This window comes from Platalea leucorodia, assembly GCF_965183815.1.
Source record: "Platalea leucorodia genome assembly, chromosome: 6".
Classification (NCBI taxonomy): Eukaryota; Metazoa; Chordata; class Aves; order Pelecaniformes; family Threskiornithidae; genus Platalea; species Platalea leucorodia.
Window position 1 is genome coordinate 57,884,070 of NC_138828.1, and position 23,816 is coordinate 57,907,885.

The 23,816-nt window shown below is 38.1% G+C and overlaps 1 protein-coding gene across 1 annotated transcript in view; it reads left to right on the forward strand.

The window, feature by feature from the left end:
• The window catches only part of CORIN (corin, serine peptidase), a gene marked incomplete at both ends in the record, with an annotated part of 155,267 nt that overhangs the window by 129,435 nt on the left and 2,016 nt on the right, over positions 1–23,816 (forward strand). Inside the window, 6 exons of the mRNA XM_082315508.1 lie at positions 2,217–2,327; positions 3,982–4,111; positions 16,447–16,569; positions 17,976–18,025; positions 19,575–19,749; positions 23,117–23,388. Of these exons, the coding sequence (XP_082171634.1) occupies positions 2,217–2,327; positions 3,982–4,111; positions 16,447–16,569; positions 17,976–18,025; positions 19,575–19,749; positions 23,117–23,388 (861 nt within the window). The remainder of the gene's footprint in view (positions 1–2,216; positions 2,328–3,981; positions 4,112–16,446; positions 16,570–17,975; positions 18,026–19,574; positions 19,750–23,116; positions 23,389–23,816) is intronic.

Genomic DNA, 23,816 nt, shown 5'->3' on the forward strand with positions numbered 1-23,816 from the left:
CCTCCCTCTTGTGTCTTCGTGCTTCTTTTCTTTATTCCTTGTAGCTTCTTGACTCCTTTTCCCAACTTTTCTCAACTTCATTCCATATAGTTATAGCTGCTCACTGCTCTTTTTTTCTTGATTTCCACTTGATTTTCCTTCTGATCTGTTCTTCAGTAAATTTCATATGTGTCCCTGCTTTATTTGATTTCTCTTCTGCTTGACATTTCTTAGATTCTGTCACCCCACTTGGCTCCACAGGCTTCTTCTACAATCCAAACTGGGATAAGTATGAGAGGTACAAAACTTAGTGTGGTACACTGACGGTATGGGCATGCTGTCCATGCGCACGGTGTAAGTCAGCTCAAAGTGCTGACAGTGTGCAGTAGGCCCCCTGTTCCCCTGCGGGAGCTGCTCTGTGTTGTGTTTCCACTACGCAGCTGACTAGTGGGATGCCAATAGGTGGAAGACCTGTGAAGAGCAGCCGTTTTGCAGGCTCTCACCCTGCATGTGGAGCTGGGAGAGGGTGCCATGAGATGTTGGCTTTGCTTTCATGAATATATTAGTGGTACTCTGAATTCTCTTCTTTTGAGAAAACCTGGTGTGTGGGCGTGTCCCCAAGACAAGGAACTAGAAAAGACATACTGGGTGACACTCAGCCACTACAAGAAAGAAGAGATGGTTGGTAAACTTGGTTGAAAGCTGAAATTTTAGTTCTCCAGGCAATCCCAGTATTTCAGCATTTTTGCTGGGACTGTAGGATATAATTTTACAATTTAAAAAAAAGTTTTTCCTGAGTCTCTGGGGTTCTGTTGGCAGGGTCAGGATGGTAGGCCCATTTTATGTGCTATGTGGAGCATATGAATATATTTGCCAAAATGATTGGCAGCCTGCACATATCACTAGATCTAACTTTGTTTCTTTTTGGGAAGAGGCCGCTCACAGAAAGTTTCTTAATCTGCTTTTCATTGTGAAGATTATACCATTTGACTTCCAAGCGGTCTGTGTGCTGTAATCTAAAAAGAGGAAGGTAGTATTAAAGTGATTTGCTCATGATCACACATTAAGATCATGGCAGAGAAAAGATTCTTCGAGGGCTTAGGTTAAGCTAGCCTATAATTATCAGACTATATTTCCTCTCTGCTTTCGTGTCGGGGCTTGAATATTCCAAAATGGCAGCAAAGTTTCCCCAGTTGAGGGCTTCCAGCATTTGAAATATGCTCTCTCTGGAAGGCAGAGTTAGAAAGCTTTTTCTAGTTTTGCATGCTTTATTCCAGAGCCAGGAAGATCACTTATGTCAGAGCAGGCAGCACTGCCTGCTCTATCTGTATGGTTTTCACTGTGGAGTACATTTTTTGCACTAGTGTTGCAAATAAATGCTTGGTTTGTATGGCAGTATAGATGCTATATAACACCCAGACATAGGCACAAGTGAATGCAGCTTCATTCCACGCATTCTCTCCCTCTCTGTCCTCCCCTAGGCTCTCCAAATTCCCTAATGATAGGGTTTATAGAAGCTGGAAGAGAAGTGTGTTAGTGAGGAGGGTACTGTAATGCTACGCACCTGCCTTTTGGGAGGGGGTTTGCTATGGTTGGGGGAAAGCTAAAAGTCACTTGCAAATGGAAGCTCTTGCAGTTCCTGCACTGGACAGAGATTCAGGAAATCCCTATCTAACGCGGCCAGCTGGCAACCACCTGTGAACAGGAGCATGTCTATCTGTACATCAGTTCCCCGTCTCTGAAATGGAGATAAGAATAATTCCATGATTTTAAACAGCAAAGGAGGATCCAAAAGTGAATATAGAATTGCTGTGGGTCAAAGGAAATACATATGCATTACAGTAAAATATTATTTTCAAAGAACATGAAGAAATAAACAAATTTGGAGCAGGCTCCTAAAAAGCATGGAACACAATATTTCCACTTAAAGCTTGTGAGAGGCTTAGACAGGTTTCATATGACAAGACCACAAATGATACTAAGTAATCACAGATCTTGCCATTGCCAGACACCCTTCCTTCCCTTTGAGTTGTGATGCCCTCTGCAACTGTGTGGCAGCAACCGCCTCCTGCCTCAGTGATGCCCATCCTGAATTTTGTTGGAAATCTGTCTCACTTTCTTGCTTCATAAATCTGATCCGTGCCTACCTTCACCCTCCTTCTCATTTTTTCAGTTTCAATGTGAACTTCATATTGATCATTTCTTTGTCAGAGTGAAACGTGTCTTTGTCCTTGCAGCATTTTGTGAAGAGAGTGAACTTGAATGTGCCAACCACGAATGTGTGCCACGTGAGCTGTGGTGTGATGGGCAAGCAGACTGCAGTGACAGCTCAGATGAATGGGACTGTGGTAAGTTTCTGCTGTGGTGCACTCTGCCTGGAAGTGATGTTTGGGTGATGGTAGTAATCACTGGTGGTGTGATTTAGAATACAATTGCAGTGGTGGAGAGATGCTCCCTTTATTACCAAAGGGAGACTGGGTTGAGGTTGGGAAAGCATGCAAGAAAGTGGGCAAAAGAGAAAGGAAACGCTCAGTGTGAAGCGTCACAGTGCAAAGATATGAGAAAAGTGACATGGCAGGGAACTACTAAAATGTGTAGATGGTGTGTAAAATCTGGAAAGTGTTGTGGATAGAAGAGAGAATAGGAAGATGTTCAGATGTAGAATTCATTTGGACAAAACTTCTAAGCCCTGCTTCTGTACTTGTGAAAATCTGTGAAATTCCCACTGACTGCAATGGTGCAGGTTCAGAGCTTATGAGAAGATAGTCCTACTGGGTCCCCTTTGCACTGGCTAAGGACCTGCAGAATGATGTAACCTGCTATTGCTATCTGTATTCAGACTAGGCCTCATGCTTTTGTGTGTTGTTAAAGTAGAACTCTCCAAGTACTATTCTTTAAATAAAAAATGTAGGTAGATTTCAAAAAAATTGCACTGAAAAGAAGCAGGTTGGAAAGTAGTAGTTTGTCCTCTGAGGTTTCACTGAGTTAACATGTATTTCTGTACATGACAGTAGTTTATATTACTAAGTTTTGAGATGCCTTGTATGTAATTTTAAATACAGAAAAAAGGTGTACGGCGGCTGACAGAAGCAAATATTTTGCATTCATATTGAAGTAGATTTTTTTAAAACATTTAACATTGTATGAACATTAATAAACAACAGCATTTAATAAAACCTATGCAACAGAAGAACTGTTCTAGAAAAGCATACTTGAAAAGGAGTAAGCTAGGATTAATACATACCTTTCTCATGGGGAGAGAAGCAAAAGCACCTTCAGCATATAGGAAAAATGCGTAATGACTGGCTGTGATAAGATTAGTACTATCAAAGCAAAAGCCAGAGGAACTGTTTAACTAAAACCAGTATGTATTTGGGGAAGGAATGCACCCAGCCCAACATCTTTTAAGGGATCCTAAAAAGGGAGGGATGTAAATTTCCATTATGGGCCATTTTGAGAAGCTTTTTGTGTGTGATAAAAGCAGTTCACACGCTTTTATACATGGATTAAGAGAGAAGCAATGGTCATGATCTTTCTTGTAAACAGCAGTTATTTTTTCTTTCTCTAATTACACCCACGTATTGTTATGACAGGAACAGTGCATATTACCGAGAGTCAAATGATGGTATCACTCTTATGTCAAGCAGCATTCATCCCACAAATTACTTTAGTGATGTCAGTTGGACTATTTGTGGGGTAAAACATCATTTAACAAGATTAAGGCTATCAGAAACCCAGTGAACCTGTGCTGGTGAGTCAAGAGTATTCTGGTTTATTCTAATCCTCAGGATGCCTTTGTTGTTTAGTGTCTCATGCTGTTGAGTGTCAGCAAGGTTCTGATAGCCATGGTTGCCTTGGTTTTAAATTACATAGCTATTGAGCACATAAAATCAGCAAAAGTGCCAGCAAAAAACTCTTTTGAATGTAGCTGTATGTTTTCGGTATGCCATTTATAAAACTAACCATGTGAAATAATAGTGAACTTGTTCTTTTTCTTTGCAGTTACCCTGTCTAAAAACATGAATTCCTTGATGTTCCTGACCATTCACAGGTCAGCTGCTGATAACCATGTTTGTGCTGATGAGTGGCAAGAAAATTTAAGCCAACTGGCCTGCAATCAAATGGGTTTAGGGTAAGGTCAGTAGTTTGTAGCATTGATGAATTTCTTAGGACAATTGGAGTGCTGGACTTAGATGTGAATGATCATTGATAACTGCAATGTTAGACCTAGTGTGGAAATTGTTCATAGAGAAAAGAGGTAAAGAAATTTTTGAACTATGGCAGGCACAAAAGCTCACTAAAATCTAGGCACTTTCACCACTTTATAAACATTACATGATTGTTATTAAAAGAATGTGTTGAAAAGATAATGCTGTCTTGCCAAGCCTCAATATTTGTACTTGCAGTTATTGCTGAGGCTCAGGATTGTTTGGCAATGTGATACTCTGTGCCTTCCTAAAGAATTAAAGCAGACTTGTCTTAGGAAAAACAGGAAAAGTTCTCTGCATTCATTTGCATTCTGCAGTAAGTACTGTGAGCCAGGCAACCAGATATATTTAACTTGGTTATCTCTGAACAATGAAATGTTAAAGATGATAGAGATTTCTGTGTGGAACTCGGGGGAAAAAAAATAGCCTCTATGCATCTTTCTTGTTGCACGCACACTAAAGTAATAGCTGCTTTATGGAACAGTTGATGCAAAATATAACTGCTGGATAAAACCCAGGTTCATCTGCTCTGATATCCAAAGCTGTCTTCTACTAGGAAAAGACAAGCCTGATGGTATAGAATGGTATCTTTTGTCAGTGTCTGATCCCCAAACTGGATTAAGATGTGTCTTTTCTGTCTGGATTTTACCACTACATATACTGACATGCAATCTTGCTCTTTGTACCTTTCTCAAAAAACACGGGATAAAGACCCTGGGTTACAGTGTCTGCACGTAACCTACTCTGTGTTGCCTTGCACTGCATGGGTGCTTGACATCAGGTCTAAGAGATGCCCTGAATCCAAGCCCACCTGCACTGAATGGGCTGCCTGCCATTCTAACACACAACAGTTCTGTACTCCTCTAGCTAGTTTAGTATATCTAAATAATACTGACATTATCTTTATGCTTTAACTTTATATAACATCCTAATAAGCTTAAACTCCCTCGATGCCTTTAAAAATAGTTATTGCTTTTACAACTACTTTGTTGTCTAAGAACAAACTGATGGTCTTAACATTAACAATGTTGTTTTTCTTAATATTTCAGCCTCATAGTCCTAACATAAAGTTCCCTTAACTTCCCTATGATGCTTGCTGCTAGGAAAATGAAAGAGGTATTAAGTTATCACAAGACCTCTGATTCCTTCCTTTTTTCAGAGATGTGCCTAGGCTGAAATTAGCATGAGTAGAAACTTACAGCTTCCTGCTTCTTCACTGAGTCTTGTTAAGAGATGTTATCAATTCTATGACTTTTAAGAAACATATGAGACACAAATAATTGTTAAATCTCACAAATCCATTTTCTAACAGGGGGAGATATTCTACAAATCAGTTTTTCTACAAATTCATTTTTGTAGTGAGAGTTGATTGTGTGAAGGGCAGTGGGAAATTCCAGTTCAAATCTGGCCTACAACTTCAGTCTGACTCTAATACTAATTTCTATTTATTCCTGGCAGTATTTCAGAAAACCAAAGTAGTGTTTGTCTTTCCTTTCCTAATACCTGATTTTGTCAGTCGCCTGAAGCTTGATTTTCTTAGCTATTCTCCAAGTTTTTGTGAAGTGGCACTGCCAAAAATACAGTAAATTAGCTTTGAAGATCTGTAAGAAAAACAAAGATTATAATGCATTCACCAGAACTAATTTCAAAAAGGAGTAATACGAGTTAATATAATCATTTAATTCTTTTGTGAACAGTGCATAGGAGTTCAGTGAAAATGTCACAGAGGGTAACATTTTCTATATGATGAAGTGGAAGATTGAATGATAAATTAGTGCTTCATGCCACTGTGAAATCTGATCTAAAGCCATAAACTTCATCTGTTGGCCATTATGTCCTGCATACATTATTTATTTGGCTTAAAATAAGAAAATCTGAATGTGAGGTTGATAACATTGATGTATATAATAAGCTATTTCCAGTCACCATTGAGGGTACAGGTAAATTAGACTGTACATTGCATAGAGCTCAAATAATGATGAAAAAATTCTTTTTATCCTTTTTTTAAAATAAATATAACATATTTTAAACAGTGCTTTTCTTCAGGTATTCCCAACAGGAAATACTTCACTTTACTCCTTTAGGAAATTAAGGCTGTGAATATAGAAATTCTGTCCATATTATAGCCCACTGCAGAAACCCCCAGTTTTGTGGCTATGCAGATTTCTTTAATAATGACTTATGATGATACTTGATTTAATAGTTCTCTTGTTTATTCTTAGAGAAAAATAGTGAGCATGAGATATCAAAGTTGAGACTTCTTAATATCTTAGACTAGGAATTACAATGAATGGTAGCACATGGTATTTTTATTTTCTGTCAAGCTCTGCAAACTATTTTTCATAACTGTGTCTGGTGCTTTCCCAAATGACAACTCCCAATTGCTATATAATGTGGTTTAAAATACGAAACCAATGTCTTTCTAACAGCTTGTAGATATTTTTAATTCTTCAGCCTAAGTTAATCTGAAAAACATGAAGATAATTAAATGACAGTGGTTAAAGTTAGGTTAATTTAGCTGATAGTGGTAACACGTTTTACAGAATATCAGTCTGCCTATTTGGGAGGTATAAGCATTGTGTCTGAAGCAACATTAAAGGTAATTCTATTCAGCCTATTGCACAAAATTCGAGCTGTTTTCCTGGCTGTTGGCCAATTCTGATTCCACAGATGATGTGTTTCTCCAGTTTTTCACAGCACAACACATACAATGTGTTGTGTGATGCATGATGCAACATCACAGAAAACTGTGCAAGTGCCAAGCATTGTCTGAAAGGCCTTTGGACTAAGGTGGCTGTTGCTCAAATTATGCCATGTGTGTTCTTAGCAGTTCTTATGTTTTCCTCTAGTACAAAAAGAATGTTAGATACGAAGAAAACTTTTGTTTATAATGCCAAGAGCCTAATGGGAACTGTTTGTTTGAGTTTTAGGTTTCATAGTTTACAGCCAGAGGGGACTATCAGATCACCTGATATGACTGCCTGTTCATCTCAGGACAGATAATTTTGTTCAGAGACCTCTGAGTCCCAAATTTAAATACAGTAAACCATGTCTCTAGCAATTAGGTTTCCTGCTAACACAGGTAGAGAACAGAACAGCAGTCGCCATCAGTGTCTCAGATCAAGGATTAGCTATATCCTGGTGTGTGCTGCAGAGTTTATGCTGCTGAAGATGGGCATATTGTGCAGGTTCAGAACATTATGTTAGAAGACTGTAGATTTGTTTTGATGTTTAGTTGAAGAAAACCATTTTCATATACTCTGAAGTCCACATTTTTTGTTGATGGAATGGTGATCATAAAACTATGGTCTGCTCAGATCTGAAATTTGACAAAACCAGAACTTAGTGGAGTTGTTCTGTTACTCTGTGGCAATGTAATGGAATAGTTTGTCTTTCTTTCCTGCACTAGGATGAGATAACAAATGTAATAATGATAAACTTCAGCAGCTTGTACCCGGCAGAGTACAGGGGAATTTTAGCTGATCTGCTTGTTCTGGTCTGGCAGTATCAGCATAAAATCAGAGCTGTTTACCAAGTTACTTGTTTATAAAAATCTATAGTAAGCTCTGCTACCTCCTCCTGCTGCTGCTGCTCCCTTTCTTGGAGGCTGCGCCACTGGTGATCCACTGACACAGGTAGCTCCTTTTCCTTCTTTCTTCTGCCATAGCATCTACTGTGTGTGCGTTTGTGGAAGGGAAAGGCCAATCTCTTGTTGCTGCCTGGCCTTTTGTCTTTCCAAATACTTTCTCACTCTCGCTCTTTGGTACAAAGTTCTTTAATAATATTTGGCAACTGAGCAGTGAAGCTGCTGGACCAATAATCTTTTGTTCTCCCAGGAACTATTACGCTTTCCAGTTACTTTCTAACTATTTCTGCAACAGGTTTAATGTCTTATTTGCTTAAAAACATCACAGAAACAAAATATTGAATACTTCTGTCCTACCCAGAAATTTGAACTTCTGTATTTAACCTACTTTATTTTCTCCAAGAATAAAGATGGCATTTAGTAAATCAGATTCCATGCCAAACATGAAGTATTTGAACTCTAATTCACTCTGGATTTCTAGACCCACTCAACAGAATGTAAAGTATGCTTAACCTACCTTGAATATATTCACATTGTCCACGGCCGCAGTGTGTTCTATTAAATCTTTAGCGGATTTAGCAAAATAGTGAATTCTTCAGATTAAATTTATTTTTTTAAGAATGGCAATAAATAGCTCTATTAAGTAAAATTTACTGAAAATAACATTACAAGCTGTGGTAGATGTGGAAGACTGTTCTAGTAATTTTCAGCAACCATAAAGCAATGTTAAAATACGTAGACTTTCATCAGTGTGTTAGAGTTGTATTAGATTAAATCTGATAGATTATATCTCATCTTTCATGTACATACATAGTTTGAAGTATAATTATTTGGATAAGGCTTTTTTCGAAGAAATTTCAACCTAATAATTCCTTGCAAATTGTGACAATTGCTTCAAATAGTCATTAAGCATATGGTCACTTACCTCATATAACACTTTTTAGCTCCATGATTGGATAGTTTTCTTTCTTTAAGTAAAAAGATAATTATTAGCAATTTAATATCTCCAACAACCTTAGAGCTGTCTGAATGTGCTCCTGGCCAACTGGCTGTAGGTGGCCCTGCTTGACCAAGACGGGTTGGACCAGATGACCTCCAGAGGTCCCTTCCAACCTCAACCATTGTGTCATTCTGTGATTGACTAAAAGAAATAGAAAGACACATGAATATTGCCAACAAAAGAAACGTTCTTATTCTAATAATGATTGATCACAAATCCTTTTTCCAACTATTTTATGTCACAGCTTGTACAAATGGCATTATAAAACCTTTTTTTTTTTTTTTCCTAGTGGCTTCCAAATCAAATTTACTCAGTTTAACACTAAACAGATATTAAATCTGTCAGTCTTGAAAATTCATTCTGGACTCTGCAAGTTGAAGTGTTTTTTCTGGCTAATGTGTTATTACCAGTAGAACTGTGGGAACATTTCTTAGTGAATAATAATTCTGTAAAGGACAATGTTGAACAAAAACAACAGCGAATTTTTTTCAAATTCAGTGAATAGTTCAGAAGGGCAAAAAAGGTTGAAAAGTCAAGTTATTTTGTTTCAACTTTTTAAAATGAAACGCTTAAAATTTTATTCCAAAACCATATTTTTTTCTGAAATGTATCCTTCATCTTTTTGAAATTAAAAGCTAATTAACCTTAAATGAAGGAGTTTACATTTAATTTGAACTTGAATTAAGACTTCCAGCTAAGAAAATCTATATTTTGTATGAAGTTTTAAATTTAGATGGCCCAAAATAGTCTTTTTTAAGTTTAGCTACAAAATCATACTTTATGAGTCCTATAACTAACAGAGACTCAAAAGACAGAGAAAAAGCAAGCATATAAAATTTTTTTCGGCGTAATTACATGTTAACTCATTCTTGATAGGGTTAAGTATTCTTTCAGTTAGGACATAAGACTGTAGGCATTTTGAAACCTGGAAATATCACAGTGATTACCTACTTTCCACCAAAAATTTTAAGAACTAGTTAATCATACATGTTTTAGTTTTCTGTCAGTGCTGTGAATCTTTTTAATTTCCATTTTCTGTGTCTCCATATGTTTTCACATTGAAATTTCAGATTTCTCTGATTTCAATGCTGTTAAAATCAAGGTTTTGATCTTTTACTCCATATTCTATGGCACAACCATGGCTTTATAGAACTCTGCTCAAGACCAAGAAACATCTTAACCAGTAAGTAAGTACAGACAGGAAACAGATGCTGTTCCAGCTCTGAAATAGGCCTAATTTGTTTTATATTAGTGCCCATACACACGTTATTCATTACCTTCTGGCATAACACAAGGCTTCCTTTTTCAAGTCTGCTGTCGCATGAGGCTTAAAACAATGGAATTATAGAAGCTGAACAGAGGAATGTTACCGTTACTTTGAAGGGGGAAGGAATCCAGTTTATGGATTATACTTTATTCCAAACTTGCAATTTAATACATTTGAGAGAGTTTTGCACAATCACATAGGGAGAATGAGGTATTAAAACTATTGCTGTACAGAAGTATCCCGAATTATGTTACTTTTAATGATGAACAGTATATTAACTTCATAACATAACATTAGTTCCTGCCTTCTATTTTGGTTTTTTTGTTATGATTTAGTATGCAAGTCGTAATGTTCCTTGTGTTTCACTATAAACTATTCTATAAACTTTGACTGTTGTGCACAATGATCAGCAGGTAGGAGGCTAGAATGCTTTGAAAACTATTTCTTTACTGTTTCCATTGTACAACTTATGTAGTGAAATTACTCTAAACATTACTTTTCCCCATTGCAAGCACATTTATAATGTAGAAGACAGGCTGGGTTTTATTTTTCTTTTTTAATTCTAAAAATCCCTCTCTTAAACACACATAAGGGAATCCATAACTTGAAATTAAATGTGTTAAAGGAATAATCTAATTCTTAAATTGAAATTTGAAAAATTAGTAAAATCTAAGTTAGAATTTCCCGCTCGGGTAGACATAAGTGCTACTGCAAATTAAAATTCTTGCCTTTCTGATTTTATGAGTGACTAATTTTGCAGAATCATTGAATAACATTTTTTGAAATTGCCTTAGATTAAAGGAACCTTCTTAGATTAAAGAAATTAGATATGTTAGAATTACATGTGCCCTTTGATGTTCATTAGATCTATCAGACCTCTTTCTGTGAAACAGCAAGACTAACTTGGCTGAGGCACAAGCTGTACAGTGACCTGAAACTGGAAGTGGAATTCTACAGAGAGTGGAAATGTAGTTCAAACTTACAAGAACTGGTATAGAACAACAACATAAGTATTATTTGGAGAAAGAATCAGAAAAGCCGGGGATATTAAACAAAAAAAGCAAAGAAAGTGACCAAAAAACCCAAAACAAAACCACAAAGAAGCTTCAGGAGAACATGTTTCTAAGATGGCAAAGACTTAAGAATTAGGGCTAGAGTAAGAAAATAATAGAGCTTCATTATGGCTACCAGTAATGGTAGCCAGTAGTTTTCAGAAGTTGTGGAGAATGGCTACATGAGGCTGAAAACTGTTAGGTATGCAGTCTTTCATTGAAAAGGGAAAAACAGGAAGATGCAGAGATAGACAAACTAGTTGCCCAGCTTCAATTATCAACAAATAATTACAGAAGTATAAGATCTTAATGACAGACATGGTATATTTATCAATAACAAATCATGTCAGATTCCCTTAATCTATTCCTTGAAAAGGCAGAGACACTGTGGATAGGGAAGAAACAGTAGATGTGAGGTATTTTTAACTTTCACACTATGTGGAATGACTTTTGAAATAAGTAAGGAGATATGGACAAAGATGAAATGATACGAGACTGTTGATGATTCATTGTCAAACCATAAAGATGTATTGGTGGGGGGCTAGACACATCCCGGTGTGTCTGGGGTGATATTCCGTGGTGTTGTGAGTCATTCAGATGATGGAGTGGAGAGCACGCTTAATAATGTCTCATTCAACATCAAGGTGGGAGGATCTGAAAGCATCTTGGAGGACAGGATTATAATTCATAATTCTTTTGACAGACTGGAGAAATGGCCTGAATTAACCAGCAGTGCTTATGTGTAATCCCGCTGGTGTATTCAGCTTGTGTTAGATTTTGACTAGATGGGGAGAGTTCAAAATAGGTCAGCAGGAATGATGAGAGTCCTAGAAAGCATGGTCTGTGAAGACAGGTGGAAAACTCTGGGTGGTCAGTCTGGGCGAGGGAGGCAGGTATAGGAGCCTTCAAATATGTAGAAGGCTGCTGCAACGAGGCAAGGAATAAACTGTTCTCCATTTCCAGTGGAAATAAGACAGAAGTAATGAGCTTATAAGGCAGGCAGGAAGATTTAGAACAAACATTAGAAAAAAATTGCGAACTGTAAGTCCTGGAATATATTGCCTGGAAATGCTGAGGATTCTCCATCATTAGAGATTTTTTACAAACAGGGCAGAAAAAATCTGACAGAGAGAATTTAGATAGAGTTGATCTTATTTTGTATTAGGGGAATGGATCAGATGATAGCCTCATAAGATTCCTTTCAGCTGAATTTTCTGATAGTGAACTGTTTTGGTTAACTGTTTAGTGTACGAAAGCCTCGTGGAAGGATTTTTTTCATAGGTCCTAATCCCATTTCATTCTTGAAAACAGTGCAGAGGACCTAATGAAAATCTCGATGAAAGACATACTTGTCTTTTACCACTAAGCTTGGTATTTCTATCACCTTAAACGTAGAGAGGAAAAAAAATCATAAAACATTGCTGTTTGTTGTGCATCTGTTGTAAATTTACTTAACTATGGCACTTTGGATATGGTCTTGGAGAATTCCATAGACTGAGACTACAGGCATCCTAAAGTGTATTCATTGAGTGTTATGTTTGAGTGGTTTGAGCTCAGAAGCTTTAGCATAGTTCTTCTGGATATAAAGATTTACTGCAGATATTGAATATGAGACACATGTGACAGTTAAATTTTTGTGGTCTATTCATTAATAGATTCTTAGAACCCCATGGGTTTTAAAATAATATTCAGTACTGAAATGGTTCCATCCAAATAGCACAATGAGATGTTATAAAGTCAGGTGGATTCAGGTAGGATTTGTAAATTATCTTGAAAGCCTGATGGAGGATCTGGTCCAAAGATCACCACTCAAAAGGCGTGTGTTATTGTTAACCATGGTATGAATGGCTTATGTTTGCAGGTATCCCTAACAAACTTACTTAAGTGATGTAGATATTTCAGTGTAGCGTTTAAAGATGCTCTTCTGTGTGAAAAATCGGTTCTGGTAACTGTTAGCCTTGTTGAAGATGAAGCTCTTCAGCATAGGTACTAGTCGCTACAGTGTATTTGTAGTGTGCAACAGAATCATAAAATCCCCATTGTAACAGGCAGCTGGAGAACATCTAGTCCATCTCCCCCTTGTAGCAGGACTATCACCAAAATGAGATCAGCTCAACCACTGCTCTGTTTAGCCAAGTCTTGAAAGCCTTGATGGATTGAGATTCCACAGTCTTTATGTCCCAGGGCTGCTCCACCTTCCTAGTGAAAAAGTAGTTCCTTTCATCTGCTATGAATCTCCAAAGCTGCAACTCTAGGCCATTTCCCCTTGTTTTACCATGCAGCACTATTGAGAAGAGTTTAATTCCATCACCTTTTAACTCCTCTTCAAGTAGGCACAGGTTGCTATTGAATTGTCCCTTACCTTCCTCTTCATGAGTAAACAAGTCCAGTTCCCTCAACCTCTCCTTGTGTGTCAGTGCCATAGGCCCTTAGGAAATTTGAAAGCCATCTGCATGACCCTCGCCGGTTTCCGAATATCCTCTTAAACTGAGGGGCCTCAAAACTGCACATTGTGTTCCAGGTATATATGGTTTCAGCCAACAAATACGGTTTCAATTTTGCTTATTGTTGCAATACAGGTAATAATTACAAGCATTAGTCTAAAATCAACACAGAGTTTCTGAACAAAGCTGTTCTGGTATAGGCAAACCAAAGGGAAAAAAAAAAGAAAGAAAACTGCAAAGAAGTGAAAGAGCCTTCTGAAAGTGTTTCATAAAAAAGGTTCTTTATTTGGCTTGCCTGAAATCTTGAAAGATATTACATATGGCCACACATGACTCATGCAGATTGACTTAATTTAGGTCAGCTTCGGCAGGTGACTAAAATAAAAAATTGGCAAGTGAGCTAATTTTGAACTCAAAGATGTAGATTGATGTCTTAAAGTAATTAGCAGCTATAGCCTTGTTGTTGGCGTCTGCAAGAAACTCAGTAAAGCAAAATATTCTTACGAAGAAATTATACACCATGAGTTGACACAGTTCTGTCCATTGAAAGATCCTTCTTCCCTTTTCTTTAGAGTGTGTCTACAGAAGAAATTGTGTGCTACAGCTCCAAGAGGGGCTGAGTAGAACCTGCTGTCTGCTGTGTTTCTGCAGCACAGGATGGGCCTGGCTAAAATGAGTCCCCAGTTCTCTACCTCCCTCCTTTTCTCTGAGTGCTTTACGTATACTCCTTGTACACTCTAGTGTAACGTATACTCCTTGCATAGTGGCCCCTTCCTGGACGCTGAAAGGCTCAGACCCAGAAGCTCACACCAGCCTGAGTCCTTACTCCTCCTCTAACATTTTTAGCTCGTGTTCTCTCATTCTCTGGCAATTCCCAGTATGCTCTGGTCTCTACACAAATGCTAACCATTGTCTACACCTTTCTTCAGCTAGAAATGAGGCTCTTGGGTCCCCTTTATTCTGGCTATTTCCAATTAAAATAGATGAAAGGACACAGGTGGTGGTCCTCGCCTATCTGAAAGAAAACCTTGTATAAACATCATCAAGGGGGGAACGCTCTATAAATGTTTATAGAAAGCATTCTAAAGACATAAATTAGGGCATACTGGTTTTGAGTGTATTACATCAAGCTGTGACCACCACAGAAAAAAAGCATAGCCATAATTTTACTTGTACTAAGTATAAAACCTTGTATTAATAATTATAAAATTTCATACAGGCTTAAGTGTCTTGTAGGTTGTTGCCCTGGTTTAGAAGTACATATCTGCTTAATGATGATTATAGCATCACAAGCTGTAATTCAGAACTGCGGGTTTCAGCAAAATAATGTGGTATTTTGGATAATATATATTTGGATCCATCAGATGGCATGATATTTGCATGTTTTTGCACATTTTTTGAGTTACATATTTTATAGATCAGACACTTTACAGCTATGTAAAATATCACTGTACACAGTTATGAAATGGTGAACATAATTGTTTACAGAAGATCATAAGGCAGAATGTGATCTTAAGAAAAAAAGTTTTTGTATGTTTGGTGGGAAAAAGAGTGGGAAATAAGGAACTTATGAAAATGAAAAGGGGAGAGTTTTATGTGTTTGCTATAAGCAGGCACTGAGGAAGAAAGCTCTTTTTGCAGCAGACAGCTTTCTCTAAATGAAGAAAAAACCCAGTCTTTAAAAATGCTTGTTATTATCTGGGTAGTAGATCATGGAATGATATTTGCTTAATATGCCCAGAGAAGGTTCTGAAAAATAAGTCATGTAACAGGCAGGATCTAGGGCCATGACCTCAGAGCCGAGTTAATTCTGCCAGCCCTGTTGAACACATTTCCATATGGTTGCACTGACAACTTTACCATAAAACAGAATTCTTTGATCTTTGTTAATTTATGCACTCAAGTGGGTAAAGGATGCTGCACTTTTGTAAATATTTAAAAAGAAATATAGTTAATACTGAAAATCGGACTTAAAGACAAGCTAATAACCTGGCTGGCATTACTAGGTACTGCAATGAGAGACTGGGTTCAGAGGCAAGTTTTAGGACACATCGCAGTTTTTCTGAACTTTTCTCATTCTCTTTTCCATGAACTAGGATTTAGAATTTGGCCTTTGACCAGTGTTCAGGAGAGCAGTCCTTGAAAGTCCTTGTCATTGACAAGGATTGATGGCTAATCATGGATGGTTCTGTGCTGGAGAGCTGCATGACTTGTAAAGCTATTTAAAAAATAATACACTCTTTTTTCCATTTAGCAGTTGAGATTTACTAAAACAGAAATTTCTTCAGCAGCTTGAGTCTATCAGGCAAGAACTAAATTGAGGAAGTGGATATATGAAAATATCTCCTGGTGAACCATTCTAACTTATTTTCATATTCCTGTTAATTTGCTGCAGAAGGACAGGTTTGACATCATCACCCATGATTTGTTCTGTTTCAGAGAGCAGACAGCCTGGACTTAGAGATACTGTCAAGTATTATTAACAAGACCCAGACTGCTCTTTACTGTTAAATTTTAATGGATTTCCAAAGATAGGAATGTAAGAAAATATTTTTTCTTTTACATCTTCTACATATGAAGATGTATTTTTTGTATCTTTGGAGGCAAGAAACTGTAGAAACAGCATGTCAATGTATACACTACAGTAAACACCATCAGAAGGCTCTTGCTGTTGCTGATGCCAGTTCTGGTTCTTGTCAGAAAATACACTATAAGTGACAGTAATATGTTAGCTGGCCTGGCTTCTTGGGGTGATTTCATTCCCCTAACTATGATTCTGCCACACGTGGCTTTGACGTAACATTCAACTGTATATCTTTGGAGTAAACAGGAGGCATTAGGGCCTCTTCACCTATATAATTGTAACAGAAACCTACTGGAAGGTCTATGAATGTATTTCATTTGTTTCAGAGGACCATCCAAAACAGAAATTGTAGTAGAGAATGAGGAAATGCAGCATCAAAAATGGCTGAATCTGCACTCAGACTGGAAGAATAAAAATGCATCCACTTTACACGCGCTTCTAGTGAATGGGTAAGTGACAGGTAAATGAGATTTATTTCACAGCTGTGGGTAGTCACTTATCAATGGAGGATGACAAACTCCCTTTGGTAAGCTCTTTTTTTCCAAGGTGTCTGTGTATATCTGGATCAACTCCAGCACGTAAAATGTCTGTGCTGTGGGGTATGTTGTATGTTTAAAGGAGCTGTCAGGCTCCTGGACTACTGGGAACTTGGGCAAGAACTAACAAATGCACCACTAGTTTCATAAAGTTTTGATAAGAGGGAATGGCACAGTGGAGGCTATGCACAGATAAAAGCTTTCTCTTTTAGAGCTATCTATTTCATAAGTCAAAGAAGCAAGTGTGAGACGTGGGTGTGGCTGGTCTCATTTATATCCTGCATTTTGTTTTTATGGAGCACAAATGCCCCTCAAAATTGGGCACAGAATTTTCTTTCCTGAAATTGGTCATCTGTCTCTAGAAACAGAATTTTATGGTCTGTGTTTTCAGGAACAGTAAGTAGGCTGATTTGCACAGTGTATGGGTGGGGCACATGCAATGTAAGGGACAGAGGTCTGGTCAAATCACAGATTCAAGCTAATCTGGTGAGCTTGCTGCCACTCTGTTGTTGTGCCCACATTAGTGTCTGTGACTTAAAATCAAATGCAGCTTCTTTTTAGGTGGTTGCAATTTTAAAGATACTGCCTACCTACTGAGATTACAGCCTTCAGAGAATTACCTGAGGAACAGCTAATCTGTGTATACAGTCTAATTTAGCTCTGCACCTGCCTCAGAAAAGCACGTATATAGTAGGAGTGAAAAAGTGGTGGAAACAAAAAGGCAGCCAGCAAGCTGAGCAACAACGCTCGCTGTTGGAACAAGGATCTCCCTTCCTTTGACAAAGAATCACTTCTTTCTCATCTGAAAACTTTCAACAGAAATGATAATTTTTTGTTGTTTTAATACTTACTTTTGCAAACTTCCTGGATTTTTTCAAAACACCCAAACTTTTAGGGCATGAAAGATCATCTGTTATCAAAGGTATTTCAAAGGAAATTCTATCCTTCAGCTGTAAGGAAGAGGAGAATGGCAGTATCTGTGCTTTCAGGTGCCATAAATTAAGACTTGACAGAGTGTACATCCCAGTTGACCTCAGAGCTGGATCGGTGCCCAGAGCGCGAGGTAGTCTGCAAAATATGTAGCACCCACTCATGAAATGAATTGTAAAGCTGAACTAATATTTTGAATTATCTCCAGGCAGACGCTGGAAACCATGGATGGTCTGGCATAAGAAGCTACTTCTGTTTCTTTTTACAGTTTGGGGGAATTTTAACAGCTGGTTCACAACAACGAGTACAATACCCGTGCTGATTTGCAAATTACCAAAAATTACATCAATTAATTGAGATTTCCACCATGTTCTTGTTTCAATATTTAGACAGATGTGTCGAAGCAGAAGCAAAGTGGCTCTCTTTTGCACTAAAGAAGGTAAGACAGACGTGCATATAAAACAAAGATGTCTTTCAAGATGCGTTAGATTACTTTAACAAATGCAGATGTTTAGTGCAGATTCATTCTGAAATTTGACTAGACTTCTGCAACATCCAGTGTTGCACTGGATTTTTTTTTCCCTACTCTATTCAATTTCATCAGCTTTTCTTATTTTTTGACTACGAGGCTGTGTATTGCAGTAGACCAGTCCTGCACCCACAAAATGAATTCTGTCAGCAGTCAGGTTCCAAAAATCAATTTGATAAAACTTCCTGCTGAAAATACCCTTTGCCACCAGAGTGGTTAGCAGGCTATCTGCCTGGGAGTTGAAGCTGTGATCTGTTTAGTTCTGAAGCTCAAGGGCACAGAAGAACGTGAAGTAGAAAGCTACAACCAAGTTTGTAGGCACACCAGATTGTGCAAGTTTAAGTGGTTTGAAAATGCAGAAATTCTTCATCTTCAGTGAAAGCATGTTCTACAGACAAGGAGAGCTTGGCTGGAGGACACTTAAATTATGAATTAGCTTGATGCGGGGGAAATTAATCACAAAGCATCACCTAAATTTGGGAAACTAATCAAAACATTTACTACTCTTACGAGAAAAAAAAAATAGCCCATAGGAGCCTGTCAAAGGTATTTGCTTCTTACATACGTTGCTTTAAGTACACTTAAACCCCCTTGCCCTCTGAAGTTAAGTGAACACAGTAAGAATTACAAATAATAAATAACCATTGCTCTAATTTATTTCTTCACCACTTATTTCCCATGGATATATGCAAAGGCAGCATATCCTCCCTTGGGAGGCTGATTGCAGAAACTGGTGGTGTTCTTTTGTTCTCTAAATCTGACTGAGTATAAACAGGATAAATAATAAGTCTGCCATCTTACAAATCCAGAATATAAAATGAAACAAAAGTGAAGGGCTAACTATTTCAGAAAAGTAACTGCCTGGCAGATGGGAATCTGGTATAATTTCCTGTGGAAGTGGCTTATAAAGTAGAATGGACAGAATACTGGAATGTCTTCAAATCTTCAAATATTCTCCCTTAGTAGTTTCCACAGGCAAAGCAAGCTTGGTGCTATGTAGCTGAGCAAACTGTGACATTCACCTCATGCTTGGCTTAAGAAAAGCTGTATTATTGCTGAGCAGATTTTCCAGAAGCAGTTCTTATGGATAGTACAAAGTAGCCCAAACAAGTTGCTAGCTGACAGAAAGACGAGGACATAAACCCAAGAAACCTTCCCAAGGGCAGCCTGGTAACTCCTGAGAGAAAGGAAGTCAGGATCCCAAACTTAGCTTGGTTAATATTTCAGGCTGAGCCGGTCAAAATATCACGAGAGCAAATCCTTTGATATAAAGGAAGGATGAAAATGGCTCAATGTGTTTGATATTATTGTGTGGTTGTTGATGACTTCATTTACTGTATTGTTCAGTGTAATTTCATGACTGTTAATATCGTTCTGTGCCCAGTTATCTTGCAGAAGGTCTTGTATGCGCTGCCTTTGTGGTAACGATTAACTCCCATCTGCATCTGTTCCTCCCTAGACTGTGGCCGTCGCCCAGCTGCTCGCATGAACAAGAGGATCCTTGGTGGCAGGACCAGTCGCCCAGGCCGGTGGCCGTGGCAATGCTCCCTGCAGAGTGAGCCAAGTGGACACATATGTGGCTGCGTTTTGATTGCAAAGAGATGGGTCTTGACAGTAGCACACTGCTTTGAAGGGTGAGAGGGCTCAGACACTTTTACTGTTCGTATAAACTTGCACATGTGAATTACCCAGTCCTCCCTCCTCTACCAAACATACTGCGGGTAGGTGATGACCTTTGCAGAATGGCAAATCACCAAGGCCTGCTTTTAAGAGACTATAAAAGAAAGTAAATGGTATAAAACAGCATCAGCTTAGGTTTTCATATGCTTTGTTATTTGTTGCTGGCGTCTCTACTGATGAAAGCTAAATGAAGATGCTCTGGCTTTCAGCAGGAAACTGGAAAAGGAAGAACACCAAAACAGTAATCCTATAGCTCTCATACAACTGCCGTAGATTAAAAAAATCATTCTGGGCACCAGCATAGAAATTACCCTGGAAAAATGCTGTGGCCATTAGTAAAAATAAAAACTGAGTATTTACTTAGAGTGCAACTGACATGTCAAAGTCACTGCCTTTTCTAATTATAAACACCCCACTCCTTTATTAGGATTGCAATCATTAAACAGTCAGCATTAACCACTCCTCGGTGCCTTCTAGTATCTGAGGCCCTGTGGTGGATGGAGAGTCTGGAGCGCAGAGGAAGTTTACATGTCTTAGCAATTGTCTTGGTCATTGGCAGCTTTTTGGTGCTAACCAACATTTCTTTTTAATGAACCTCCCTGTTGGAGGGAAGTTTATTACCTCGTTTCTTTTGTCTTGTACCGAAGTTTTTAAATTGGGTTTCTGAAGATAATTGAAATGTGCGTTTTCTGCTGTAATTAGCAAGTACTTTTCTGCTATGCAGTTGTCATCAGTGCTTAATCCTGCTTTAAACTGGTACTTGCTCATTGGAAGTTATTTTAGACTAAACACCTTTTTTTCTGTTGAAGCCAGCAGAAATTCTGTGGTGAGCAAGTATCTCTTGACTGATATTTCTTTATAACATTAATCATTCCCTTTTTCAGTAATAATTTCAATTTTGTCTTTTTATTTCTGAAACACTGAGTTCTTTGGTATTTGTTCATCCCCCCTGCCCTGGCTCTTGATGGAACTTGTGGTAGGGGCAAAGTTTGTGGCCTTTGTGTCCAAGCCAGAAGACATCAGGCAGGCGATGGTGTGAGTATCTCAAGGTGTGAGGCTATTAATGGAAAGGCTAGAGGAAATGACATGGGAGAGACCTCAGTTGACATCATGTCAAGCCCTAAGGATGTTGAAGAACTGATTCCATTCAGAGAGAAGAAGAGTAATAACCGGAAACTTAAGAGAGTAACCTAGATAGCCTTCCTTCTAAACTAACAGAGTGCTAAACCTGAATAATACAAACAAGAATACTGTATTATCTGACTTTGGGTCCTGCACAAGGAATTTCTCTTCTTTCCCCATCTATTTTTAAATAAAGCTAAGCAGTATCTGGAATATTTCTTTACCTTTGGAAGAATTTTTTCTGGTGATCCAAAATAAAGGGTGGGATTTAGAGGGAGATCCTTCAGCAATATTGGACTGCTACTGAATTTCACAGGTAAGGGATTTCGCTCATTAGTGAAAGATAAGCAAAGAAGCCGTCAAGTTTATGAAGTAAAAATTCTCCTATTTTTGACAAATGCAGAAAGACTGCCGCTACATTTTGGAGCTGTTCATTTACCCCTCATTTAGGGCTATATAATATCTGTGTGAGCTCAGAATATTACATGTAAAAGGTCTCTTTCGCATTTGTATTCTAAGTGCTTTAAAGTACTAAGATATTTTGGTTTAATAATTCATCGAGGAGTTATATGAACTTTTTTCTGTTCTGCCTCTCCGAATAGATTTGAGGGTATGTTCCCAGCAGCCTGAAATCTTTAAATTCTTCATTTGTATAGCTTGATACAGCAACAGCAAGATCATTCTTGATGCCATGAAGCTTTCTTGATATGAAGTATCTAAAAATTTACCAAGCCGGCCAGATAAGCCAACAATTAAAACAGATTTTAAAGTGCTCTGGTGCTTTAAACAAAATGCTCCATTTTGTGAAGTATTTTATGAAGTTCATGTGATGTTTGGGATACAAAACATGAGGACGATGATATAACAGTAATGCAGCAGAAAGTACTAATGCCAATAGTCAAGAATACTTGTAGAGAGCCTAAATTAAACATCGTGTCCTTTGCTAGTTGTATTAGTATAGTCCCCAGAGTTTTGTCGAGATGGTTTGGAAATGCAGTGCACCAAAGCATCCAAGACATTAAGGTTTTTTCCCTTGACTGTAGGACAATACATTCTGGCTGTGACTGCTCATTGCTCTGAGCAATGCTTTTTTACAGTGATGTTCCCAAACACACTAGCATATGAATATTCTTAACACTTAATCTTGTAACTTTATGGAAAAACTCGCAAACTGATCATGATGGTAAAGTGATCATTATAGTCTGAAATACCAGAATTTTCATGCAACTCCAGAAAAAATAGCCTTTATTTAGCAACCAAATCTCCTTACAAATTGCAGGAATTACAATCCTGTTGAGTACTGTGAAAAAGCTGAAATATTGCATGCTTTGATTTACACTGCTTTGATGAAGTTTCGATCTTGTCAAAGGTGCTCAGTTACATGGAACTGTCTTTCATCAGTTGCAAAAAATGCTGACTTTCTTGAGGGTTTTTAGAATCACAGACTAATGAGGAACCTCTGACTTATCCTGTGACCAGTTACGATCAAGAGATTGCACTCTTGAAGCCTTTCATAAAGTCCATGTTTTCCTCATGTGCATCACCAGATGCTAGTTCAGTCTTCCCTCTTGTATCATATACATCATTTTTTTGTGATCTTCTATATTTACCAAAAGAGTCTTAAACAATTGTAAGAGCCAAAGTAACCTTTGACTTTAGGCATAGGAAGTATGCTTGGCACAGACTGACTGCCCAATAAATAAGGGACTTTTCCCATCGCTATCATAAAAGATGATATTTCATAACAGAATTGCTTCTTTCAGACTCTCTTGGGATTTCAGCTAGACTTTCTGCTGTCAGCAGCATACTACTGAACAATATTGTCACCCCAGAGAAATTTGTACACACCCACCAGTGACCATGTGAGCACCCAAGACTTGGGCAGGATCCAAGGCATGATTTTGAGAGCCTTTGGCATTTAACACAGCAACTAATAGGTGGTTACGTATCTTCTGAGGGTGCAAGCTTTGATTCATTTGGTACCAGGCAGGAAGGCAATGGAAGGCCTTGTCTTTTGTTGCTCAGATCTTAGCTGTAAGTAATGATGCCCAAGTATTTGTTTTCTCTTGTAGGATTTGTATGTGCAATGCTTTGCAAAGTGCAATGTGCAAAAAGTCAGGGAGAAAAAAATTCTCAGGTATTTTAGCTTAAAAGCGTGCTCTTGATTGAAATTTCCCGGTCTTTTTCTTTCTTACGAAGGAGAGAAAATGCAGCTGTTTGGAAAGTCGTGTTTGGGATTAGCAATCTTGATCATCCATCAGGCTTCATGCAGACCCGACTAGTGAAGACCATTATCCTCCATCCACGCTACAACAGAGCAGTCGTAGACTATGATATCAGCATCGTGGAACTAGACGAGGATATCAACGAGACAAGCTACGTAAGACCTGTCTGTTTGCCCAGCAAGGACCAGTTGGTTCGGCCAGATACCTACTGCTACATCACAGGCTGGGGACACATGGGCAACAAAAGTAAGATGAGTATTTCTGGGACTCTTGGAAAAACAAGTTAACCTTCTACTGAGTTAATCAAATAAGTTATCCCGTTACAAAGCTTTATCCGTTTATACTATTACCGGACCTTATTAAATACTAAGGAACTGTAACTACCAATGAAGGGATCTAGCTTGACTAGAGCCTAGCTTTCCAAATCAGCAGCCTGCATTTATGCTCCTTAATCCTTACTTAGACAAGTGGCTTGATTTTAAAAAAACATTGAAGATCTAGAAACTCCTATCAAGAAAGTCACCTGGATTGGTTATCATTTTACTGGTTTAGGTTGTATTCAGAACTGTATTGAGAAGGTATCAGATCATCGGGGAGGGCAACATTCTTAGTTCAGTGAAAGCGGACGGCACTGCAAGCATCGGCATGCAGGCTGAATGAACATTTTCTCGCAT